This window comes from Bufo bufo, chromosome 3 (genome assembly GCF_905171765.1).
Source record: "Bufo bufo chromosome 3, aBufBuf1.1, whole genome shotgun sequence".
In the NCBI taxonomy this organism is placed as follows: domain Eukaryota; kingdom Metazoa; phylum Chordata; class Amphibia; order Anura; family Bufonidae; genus Bufo; species Bufo bufo.
This window is the reverse complement of record NC_053391.1, coordinates 596412678-596424295: the sequence shown is the minus strand read 5'-3', so window position 1 is coordinate 596424295 and position 11618 is coordinate 596412678. Positions and strand designations below refer to the sequence as shown.

The following is an 11618-nucleotide window of genomic DNA, read 5'->3' as shown; positions in this document are numbered from 1 at the left end:
TGGGAAGTGACCAGTACGATAAAGGGGGCAGTGAATAGATGAACTAAAGGCACTTTCCAAATGGTCTGAAAGCTGGAACCTTATTGGCTGCTATGAACAAGCTCCAGTCGTCTTATGCAGTGCTTTAGATGAACCTCTTCATACACATAAATCATCCCATACAGTTCCCTGGTACAGTAATGATCCCCCTCCTGCAATGTCAGAACTTACCATGATCTAAAGAGGGGTCGCAGACTTCACTACAGACACACGGATGCTTCTCTCTTGCAGACAGAGGGGGGTGTGATGCAGCAGAGCTGGGAGACATCTTCCTCCTCCTGCAGCCGGCAACCAGGAATGACAGTTGGTAACAGCAATTATCATTCATGTCTCTGAGGGGAAGTGCTGATTGGTTGATCAGATTCTAATCCACCAATCAGCAGCTCTCTGTTCTCTACAGCCTGGGACTGGAGGAGCACACAACAGCCCGAGCCCTGAGTGCAGCACAACTGATGTGTGCGACTGTGAGGTGGACCAATTATTACCCCCAGAGCAAAGTGTGGGTAGGGTTGATGCAAATTAAATTTCCCATTAGTGTCCATACTTTTGCTCTTTTTCCCCTGAAATACTTAAACTTTTTTGTTTATAGCAGGGTACATATGGTTAAAGGAATTTTTATTTATTTATTTCACTATGCCGTAAATAAGCATTATTATTAATCCCACTAGATGGATTTCATCCGTTCCTGTTATTTTTCACCTTCCTGACAGAGCCTAGTTTTAAAAATCAGTAACTTTGGGATGCTTTAATTATCCAAGCCATTAAGAGACTCTTTTTCTAAATTTTCCAAATTTTTTTTTCTCTGCTTTTGTATTTAACTTTTTTTTGCGATATGTTTAATTTAATTCTGAATTTGAGATAAAAAGCAAAAAGAAAAGAAAAAAGAAGACTATCCAGGAGGCTCCTGAGAAATGGAGAGATCTATTGCATGAGTTGGCAAATCTCCTGGGCATCACGGAAGACTTCAGGCACTTCCCGTACTACAGTCCTCCATGAACCTGTGTGTGGGATTAGATGCAGCTCTGGCACCCAAATGTACACCGAGGGGGCAGTGCCATGTCATGAAAAGGATGTGTGGCCTATTAGAATTGGGCATGGTCTGCAGAAAGGGGCAGTGCATTGTGCCTGTGTATACTATGAAGGGGACATGGCAGACTCCAAGAAATCAAGCACTGAAGGCCTCACCTAAGGAAAAGAAATCAGAATTAAAGTTGCAATGAAAACTTGCTCTGCTATATGGCTGCCCAACTGCGGTGCACAGTACATTACACACCGATCAGCCATAACATTGTAACCACATATCGTAGGTGAACTGAATAACATTATATTGTGTCAATATCAATTGTGGATTATACATATAAGGTGACAAGTGAACATTCAGTTCCTGAAGTTGATGTACTGGAAGCAGGAAAAAGCAGTCAGAGCACACTGTGCATTACAGCTTGCTGTATATGTAATTGAGACCCCAGACCTGACCTCTGAATTAATTCAGACCCAAACCAAGCCAAAAAATGTATTCTAACCTCTGACCAGAACCCTAAATTATTTCAGACCTCGTAGCAAACCCCTAAGTTAAAGGAGCTGTCATTCCTTCACTCCTTGTTTACTGAAAATGTGGCCGCTGGAGTCATCAGCTGATGTTCTCTCAACATCTCCAGAAAGCAGCTGATTTTGCTGGGGAAAGCCTCGACCATCCACATCCAGCCAGGTATTTCATTTCAGATGAATGGCTGTCCCAGTAATAGAAGGGTGACCTAAGTCTGACTGAGTCAGGGATGCTCATACAAAGCAGCTCTCAGTTTTAGCTCTTAGCGGGGAGTCCCTAGCCCAGTGGCGTAGCTATAGGGGTCGCAGCGGTCGCAATTGCGACCGGGCCCCTAAGTCAGGGGGGCCCACGGGGCCCCCCAGGAGATAATAAGTAAAGCCCTGGCCCGGGTAGTTTACAATACTTGTGCGCTGCAGGCGGCGCCGGCCCTAACCCCCAGGCGTTCCCATGGTGACAGGGACGCTTGCCTGGGGGTTAGAATATACCATCGGATCTGAGTTTTACGAGCTCAGTGACATCGTAAAAACTCAAATCCGATGGTATATTCTAACCCACAGGCGTTCCCATGGTGACAGGGACGCTTGCCTGGGGGTTAGAATATACAGGGCCACGCCGCTCACAGCAGTATATTTATAAACTAATCAGTAACTACTTTAACTTTAATCATTGCTCATTGCTGAGCTCTTTACTTGGATTATTTGGATATCTTACTTTGTCTTAGCTCCGGTAATAGCAGGCAGTGCGGGCGGGCGGCGCTCACTCACTGACGTCATGCGCCTGCGCCGCCTAGTGGGAGGAGCAGGCGCGTGACGTCAGTGAGTGAGCGCCGCCCCCCGCACTGCCTGCTATTACCGGAGCTAAGACAAAGTAAGATATCCAAATCAGCAATGAGCAATGATTAAAGTTAAAGTAGTTACTGATTAGTTTATAAATATACTGCTGTGAGCGTCGGGGAGGGGGATCTGTGGATGGCACTGTAGAGGGATCTGTGGATGGCAGTGCCATCCACAGATCCCCCTACAGTGCCATCCACAGATCCCCCCTCCCCTAAACAGTGCCATCCACAGATCTCCCCCCTAAACAGTGCCATCCACAGATCCCCCCTAAACAGTGCCATCCACAGATCCCCCCTCCCCTAAACAGTGCCATCATGGCACTGTTTAGGGGAGGGGGGATTTGTGGATGGCACTGTTTAGGGGGGATCTGTTGATGGCACTGTTTAGGGAAGATCTGTGGATGGCACTGTTTAGGGGAGGGGGGATCTGTGGATGACACTGTTTAGGGGAGGGGTGATCTGTGGGTGGCACTATTTAGAGGGGATCTGTGGATGGCACTGTTTAGGGGGGATCTGTGGATGGCACTGTTTAGGGGGGGATCTGTGGATGGCACTGTTTAGGGGGAGATCTGTGGATGGCACTGTTTAGGGAGGGGGATCTTTGGATGGCACGGGGGGGGGCCCATAATTTTTTTTGCTATGGGGCCCATGCATTTCTAGCTACGCCCCTGCCCAAGCCCTAATACAATGTCCTGATGCCAGGTTTCCTTGTTACTCCAGAAGAACGGGAATTCCAGGCCCAAATACAACGTTCTGATCAGGGCTGGCGTTAGGTATTCAGGCGCCCTGTGCGAGCTAATCTTGTGCCCCCACCCCCCAGTTCACCTAAACATACACAAAGAGGAAAACAATCTTTGTAACAAACAGATTTTTTAAATTACAGATAATTTACGTGCAAACAAGTACAATCATACCCAGTGTCACCCAGGGCCAGTCCACTGCTCCCCTTAATCATACCCTGTCACCTTTACCCAGTCCCCTGCCCTTCTTAATCATACCCAGTGTCACCCATAGCCAGTCCACTGCCCCCCTTATTCATACCCTGTCACCTTTACCCAGTCCCCTGCCCTTCTTAATCATACCCAGTGTCACCCAGGGCCAGTCCATTGCCCCCCTTAATCATACCCTGTCACCCTTACCCAGCCCCCTCAATTAGACCCTGCCCCCCTTAAATTAAGGGTGACAGTCTCTTTGTGACATTTTTACTACAAAATCACAGTGAGATACAGTTGTCACCATGATTTTGTAGTAAAAAGATCACAGGGAGGCAAAGAGCATTATCAATCATGTTACTGCTCCGTGTCTCTGCTGTCCGGGACGGGGCTTGGCACTCTTTCACGCAGCGGATTACCCGCACGGCATCCGCTCATGTGAAAGAGCCCTTAGGCCCCTTGCAGACTAGCGTTCCTCCCGCAGGAGTCCACATCGCAGCACCCGGCCTGACCTCCCAGCGCTGCCGGAGGTCACATAGCATTATATTGATTGATCTAACCCTTAAAGTTCTGGAATGTATTGGATAACACTGGCATAATGCTCTTAGTGTCATCTAATACATTCCAGCACTGTAAGGGTTACATAGCATCATAAATCAATATAATGCTATGTGAATCCCGTCAGTGCTGGGAGGTCAGGCTGGGTGCTGCGATGCGGACTCGCTGCGGAGGAACGCTCGTCTGCAAGGGGCCTTAGCACAGGGGGGCCCACTGAGGCTTTATCGCCCAAGGGCCCACATGAACCTGGAGCCGGCCCTGCAGGACTGTACATAGTTATGCCTTGTCTGCCATAGCAGAAGTCATTTGCAGCTCTGACTAATAAAGTGGGGTCATAAGTGGAGGATCCCTTGTATGATGTTAAAGGGGTATTCCGGTTATATAAAGTGATCCCTATCCACCAGATAAGGGATAACTATTAGATCGGTGGGCTCCATACCCCTTGGATTCCCCCTGAAATTAATGAAGCAGCCGCTCAGCCTACCCTGCAGAATTCCCATAGAAATGAATGGAGAGGCAGGGCACAAGCCTGACCAGCTGCTTCGCATTTTGGGGGCTCCCAACGTGGTAGGACCCCCACTGATCTAATAGTTATTCCCTATCCTATGGATATCGGCTAACGTTATGTAACCAGAATACCCCTTTAATATACCCTGAGGACGTGTTCACATGGTTGACTTTCTACACTGATTTCAGTGCGTGTTCTGCACCCAAATTCCTGGTAAAACCGCAGCAAATTCCATGTAACACTGAAGTCTGCGGCTGTTGGGAGGCTGGTGCGGCTTATGTGACACCCCGGGCTGGCAGTCTGATTTATTGGGGACACTGCTGGATGTTTGTGGAGGAGCAGTCTGTAAAGGGTTAATTGACTTCTCAGCTATTTAGGCTGTTGACACGTCTCCCCCTATGTTTCCCAGGCAGCGGTAAACCCCGCCCAGCAGCCGCCAGTCATGTGACTTTATTGTTGCTCCAGCCGTAACCAGGCAGCGGGGTGGACTCTATCACTTCCGGGTCACTTTTAATGTATCCGGGTGGCAGCGCTGAATGACAGCCGCACCACATCCGGGTCAGCCGCGCAGAGGACGAGGATGCTGTGGGCTGCCTTGTATGGGGGGCGCTGCGCGGGACGCTGTGTCTGGGGAGGGCACGGACGTGTGTCTTCTCCCTGTCCCTGCGGAGCAGAGCGCCGCCCGGGCGTCAGGTGAGGCTGACCTTGTATCTCTAGCTTGGAAGAAAGACGAGACAGAGGGGATATGATAGAAACTTTTAAATACATAAAGGGAATCAACAAAGTAAAAGAGGAGAGAATATTTAAAAGAAGAAAAACTGCTACAAGAGGACATAGTTTTAAATTAGAGGGGCAAAGGTTTAAAAGTAATATCAGGAAGTATTACTTTACTGAGAGAGTAGTGGATGCATGGAATAGCCTTCCTGCAGAAGTGGTAGCTGCAAATACAGTGGAGGAGTTTAAGCATGCATGGGATAGGCATAAGGCCATCCTTCATATAAGATAGGGCCAGGGGCTATCCATAGTATTTAGTATATTGGGCAGACTGGATGGGCCAAATGGTTCTTATCTGCCGACACATTCTATGTTTCTATGTATGTTTCTATGTTTCTATGTTTCTATGTTTCTATGTTTCTCTACGCGTCACGTGGTGTGTGCAGCAGGTAGCCTCTGGTGCTGTACTGACCGCAGTATGGAGTGTGCATCAGGACCCCTCATCATCACCTTACCCTAAGGCCTGCCTAATATGGGCGCCTAGCAGTGTTTCCCAACCAGTGTGCCTCCAGCTGTTGCAAAACTACAACTCCCAGCATGCCCGCACAGCCCAAGGCTGTCCGGGCATGCTGGGAGTTGTAGTTTTGCAACAGCTGGAGGCACATTGGTTGGGAAACAAACAGACTGATGTGTATGGGGTGGGAGGGTGGACAGCACTAGGACCACCTCTGTATTTTGTGGATCAGTGATTTGCGGACTGCAAAATGGATGCAGTCATGTAAATGAGGCCTGGTGGTGAGGGTTCAGATCCACGGGCCCGCGCCCCAGCATTGGAGTGTAGTTGTACTAGCAGAGAAATGAATGGGGGTCACAGCGGAACTAACTCATTTGACGGGACCCCAAAATGGGAACAAATCCAACACTGCTGCATTTCTGGAGATTCTGAGGCTGTGGCTGCACCGCGACCCCATTCCTTTCTATCCTAGTGCCGCTACGGTGCGGTGATCGAGGGCACTGTGTACCTGCGCCCTAGAGGGTGACATGCTTCTGCCACTCACAGACGTGAGATATTGGAACACTTTCCGTAATAAATAAATTACCAAGTCTAATACTTTTGACTCATTTGTATGATCTTTATCTACTTTTAGGACTTGTGTAAAAATCAGATGTGATGTAAGCCAAATTTATGCAGAAATGAGATAATTCTGAAGGATGCAGCAATGTATATATGAGATAGATAGAACCTTAAAGAGGACCTCTCCGGACATGCCTGTTTTAATATCTTCATGCATCCCCCATGTAATAACAATTGTGTTACATCTCTTCTTATGGCTCTGTGTTGTGCCATTCCTCTATTATTTACACAAGAAGTTATGAATAAACTGCTATTGGCCTTCAGTAAGGATACAGAGGGGTGTAACCAGTTAGGGGGGTTACCTGCTCAGTCTGAAAACGGCAACTGATTGGATAGAGTGAGTCTGTGCAGGTACACCCCCCCCCCCCAACTTGTGACCACCGCTCTGTACCCTTACTGCAGACTGCTAGCAATTTATTCATAACTTCTAGTAGGAATAACAAAGGAATGGTACAACATAGAGACATAAGAAAAGATGCTCCAGAATTATTATTACATGGGGAATGTATATAGCTATTAAAACAGGCATGTCAGGCGAGGTGACAGGTCCTCTTTAATGTAGTATCAGGGGAGGGCAGAAGATGGGGGTACATGAAGGACAACAACATGTATGGGGCAGTCAGGAAAGTTGATCATCAGCCAGAGAAGCATTTGGCTTATTGCTGTCCTATGTGTGTGGTTGACTTTAGGGCTCTTTCATACGAGCAGATCCCGTGCAGGTAATCCGCTGCGTGAAAGACAGCCAAGCCCCACTCCGGACAGCAGAGACACGGAGCAGTAACATGATTGATAATGCTCTTTGCCTCTCTGTGATCTTTTTACTACAAAATCACGGTGACAACTTTATCTGATGGTGATTTTATAGTAAATAGATCACAGAGAGGCACGGAGCATTATCAATCATGTTACTGCTCCGTGTCTCTGCTGTCCGGAGAGAGGGCTTGGCCCTCATTCACGCAGCAGATTACCCGCACAGGATCCGCTCGTGTGAAAGAGCCCTTACAGTAAAACCTGGGCCGGCAGAATGTCTATTATACACATTTATTTGTATTATTTTGGTTTAGTACTGTTTACTGCGTATTGTTCCGTTCACCTGAATGGGAGAGAACTGCAGTACTCTGAACGGCCACAATGAAAAGTACCACGATCTGAGGATGAACCAGTTCAAACGCTGATCACTGGGGGTGCTGGGAGTCTGACTACTGCTAATATATGATTGATGGCCTATACTAGGGATAACCCCTTTAAATTTCCACTTCCAGCATCACTTCCCTGTCTGTCACGCATGTTGTGGCTTTGACATTCTCTGACACAAACGTTTTATTTCTTTCTCTACAATAGGTTTCTGTACCTGATGTGAAGTTTGTTCGTTTCGTCAGCACGTCCTCCACTCCAGTAAACCATGAGGAGGACAGACTGGTTTACATTGGAAACCTGGGAACGGCAGTGCTTGGTACGTTCTTGGCTGATATGTCTGCCACATCCTACTTGAGGTCCTCCATGCAGGTGGAGCAGCATCAGTGTAAGACTGGGGCTACACTGTGACATCAACCTGCCACCAAGGGTCCGGGTGTTGGATCCTGGATGATGTGGTGTCACCTTGTAGCACCAACCTTACACGGAGCTAGCGGGTGCAAGCACCAGTCAACTGGGAAAATATTGAAGAGCTGCTTCTATGTGACCTTTATATGCGGTAAATGACCAGACAGGGTATTGAAATTTCATGTTGAATTTCAAAATCCTAATCCCCTTTTGTCCTAAAAGATAAGCCCTCCTAAATGCGCCTGGCAGTATCTTATGCCCCTCTTATTGCAGATAGAATATGGGATGACATTGATGTCTGTATTTTTACAGGGAGTGTGGAGAATAGGCTCTACTCTGCCCTAGGTGCAGGCGCCCATAGGTGTTGGGGGGCAGATATGGTGTCTGTACTGCTGTAAATATCTGGTATATCGGCATTTTGCCTGCACACTGTAATGGTGTTTCAGCAGTGTCTCGTATTAGATATACAGGAAAGGCATGACTGCCCAATGAGACGTATACTGATGACCTATCCTCAGGATAGTTCATCAGTATCTGATCAGTGGGGGTCTGACACCCCGACCTCTGCCAATCAGATGTTTTGAGAACGTACCAGCGCTCACAGTAGCACCACGACCTTCTCATAGCTTTCCCCTGGCCAGTAAAGACACGTTCATGTGTTACGTGGCCTAGGAGCAGCTCAGCCCCATTCAAGTGAATGGGGCTGAGCACGATACCAAGCACAGCCACTATACTATGTACGGCGATGTGCTTGGTGAGCTGATCGGTGGGGGTCCCGAGTGTCGGAACCCAGCTGATCAGATACTGATGACGTACAGTACAGACCAAAAGTTTGGACACACCTTCTCATTCAAAGAGTTTTCTTTATTTTCATGACTATGAAAATTGTAGATTCACACTGAAGGCATCAAAACTATGAATTAATACATGTGGAATTATATACATAACAAACAAGTGTAAAACAACTGAAAAAATGTCATATTCTAGGTTCTTCAAAGTAGCCACCTTTTGCTTTGATTACTGCTTTGCACACTCTTCGCATTCTCTTGATGAGCTTCAAGAGGTAGTCCCCTGAAATGGTTTTCACTTCACAGGTGTGCCCTGTCAGGTTTAATAAGTGGGATTTCTTGCCATATAAATGGGGTTGGGACCATCAGTTGTGTTGAGGAGAAGTCAGGTGGATACACAGCTGATAGTCCTACTGAATAGACTGTTAGAATTTGTATTATGGCAAGAAAAAAGCAGCTAAGTAAAGAAAAACGAGTGGCCATCATTACTTTAAGAAATGAAGGTCAGTCAGTCAGCCGAAAAATTGGGAAAACTTTGAAAGTAAGGGCTATTTGACCATGAAGGAGAGTGATGGGGTGCTGCGCCAGATGACCTGGCCTCCACAGTCACCGGACCTGAACCCAATCGAGATGGTTTGGGGTGAGCTGGACCGCAGAGTGAAGGCAAAAGGGCCAACAAGTGCGAAGCATCTCTGGGAACTCCTTCAAGACTGTTGGAAGACCATTTCAGGGGACTACCTCTTGAAGCTCATCAAGAGAACGCCAAGAGTGTGCAAAGCAGTAATCAAAGCAAAAGGTGGCTTCTTTGAAGAACCTAGAATATGACATATTTTCAGTTGTTTCACACTTGTTTGTTATGTATATAATTCCACATGTGTTAATTCATAGTTTTGATGCCTTCATAGTCATGAAAATAAAGAAAACTCTTTGAATGAGAAGGTATGTCCAAACTTTTGGTCTTTACTGTATCCTGAGGATAATTATACTGCCAGAATCTTTGTGTTGCATGATAGGATACAATTCAGGAGACCCTAGAAAAGCAGAGCGAGCAGACATGTTTTCTACACCTAGTCTTTGGCTTTCTCTGGATCAAAGTTCTAGGTTGCTTTTAAAGGGACTGTGTCTTCAGTGTTAAACTTGCCAGATATATACATATACAGTTAGAATATGTGTGTTACTAATCTGTTCTTTATTATTCATACAGGGGTGAAGTTCTTCTCCTACTCTACCAGCGTGGTCAGCTTAATTATTCTGCCAATGATTTTTGCAAATTCTGGCATCGGAGTAGACAGTCTTCCATTGAAGATTGGTTTCTTCAGCATAGTTGGATTCTTCACCTTCATTACTCCTGTTACTTTGCATTTGTTGACCAAGGGCTATGTGGTTCGCCTATATCACAACAAGGAGAGAGACCTTTATACTGCAATCACTTACAATGCATTTCTTAAAGAGAAAAGGACGGAGTTTTCCCCAGAAGATGTTGAAGTACCTGGAGTGAGCAAGATGTTCACCACATTTTATGCAAAGAAGAAATCCATGCTGATAAATCCAATGTTATTTCCCAATTCCAATGATTATCAGCACCTTATGGGTTATGATAAACCCTTCACTTTTAATTTAGAAGACCTAAATCCTCCCTCTAAGGAAAAATAAACCTTGTGTTTGTAAAGGTGTCATTTTCTTAAGATTTTATTATTATTATTTTTTAAGATGACGTTTAACGCTTCCTTTCACACTTGAAGTTTTGAGTAAAGTTGAGCACAATTTTCCATCCACAGGATATGTGTGAAAGGATGGTACATACCTCATGGTATGTAAGAGAAGCTGCTCAGAGCGCAGTACGATTAAAGGGGTTCTCTGAGACCCTCAGAGTATAGCCACATGTAGCAGGTCCACTACAGAAAAAACATAGCATATCTGGATGAAATCTGCAGGGGCAAAATCCTCACCAAATCTTGCAGGTTTTACTATAGATTTCTATGCATAATTATGCAAGTTTCCATTGCAAAGGGAGAAATCCGCAGCATAAATTGGCATTTACAATTTGCATCTTGCGTTACGTGCGGATCTCTGTGCAGACATTTTCTGCAGTGTGTGGATAAGATCTGTGAAAATGTTATCCACTTCCCTGCTCCTTGCTCGGTGTGACCATACCGTAACACTGATGGCATATCCTTATAATACGCCAGCATTGTGTGTTCGGCGTGGGTCCGATGTAGCCCGGTTCTGCACAGTCCAGTGGATGGGTGCACATGGTGATTGACAGGCTCTCCTTTATGATTATGCATACTTAGCTGTCAGTCACTGTTTAGCACTACCCACAGGACTTTATAACAGTCTGCCCCCACATTAGATAGCATGCTCAACATGACACTAAGCAAATCTGACTGGTGTCCTCTGAGTGCAGAGAGTAAGTCCGACCAGGACTCCTAGGAGAGACGGTGAGACGCCTGAGGACCCTGCCCACACAGTATGATTGGCAGCTTACTGTGTATACATACTGAAACGGGGAGAGCTGTCCATCACTGTGCGCGCGCGTGGGGTAATCAGGACTCTTACTGTTTCTCCTAAGAGTCCTCTCAGGAGTTATTGAAAAGTTCTGCTCTAAATCTTGTACACATATAAATATATATGCGGTTGATCTCGGGAGGCTTTTCCCTCTAAGATCTGCACTGCGCAAGCCCTGTCAATCAGAAGGCGCAGCAGCTGCAGAGAAAGCAGAGCCTCTAGGTGTAATGGTAACGCCCCCGTTGCTCCTAGAGGCTCATTTGCATATATTAAAACATCATTTTTCTTAACAGGTCAGATAGTTTTATTATAATTTTGTAGAAGAAAAAAAAAAAAGCATATACCATACAGGATAACTTTATTTATTTTATTATTATTATTGCACAATAGACAAGTCTAGCATGCATAAAACGTCACACTCTTGGCCGGGGGGAAGGATATAATAAATACATTCAATGTGTGTGCCCGGAGTTTTCTTGGTACATATATGATACTGGTAATGAAAACAGGATG

The 11618-nt window shown here is 46.0% G+C and overlaps 1 protein-coding gene across 1 annotated transcript; it reads left to right on the top strand.

The window, feature by feature from the left end:
- Positions 1–4958: 4958 nt before the first annotated feature.
- LOC120993943 (transmembrane protein 70, mitochondrial-like) lies at positions 4959–10250 on the top strand (the record flags this gene model as incomplete). Its single annotated transcript, XM_040422405.1, has 3 exons — positions 4959–5111; positions 7609–7720; positions 9802–10250. Coding segments are annotated over 3 exons (714 nt in total), but the record flags the coding sequence as incomplete, so codon positions are not given.
- Positions 10251–11618: the final 1368 nt, after the last annotated feature.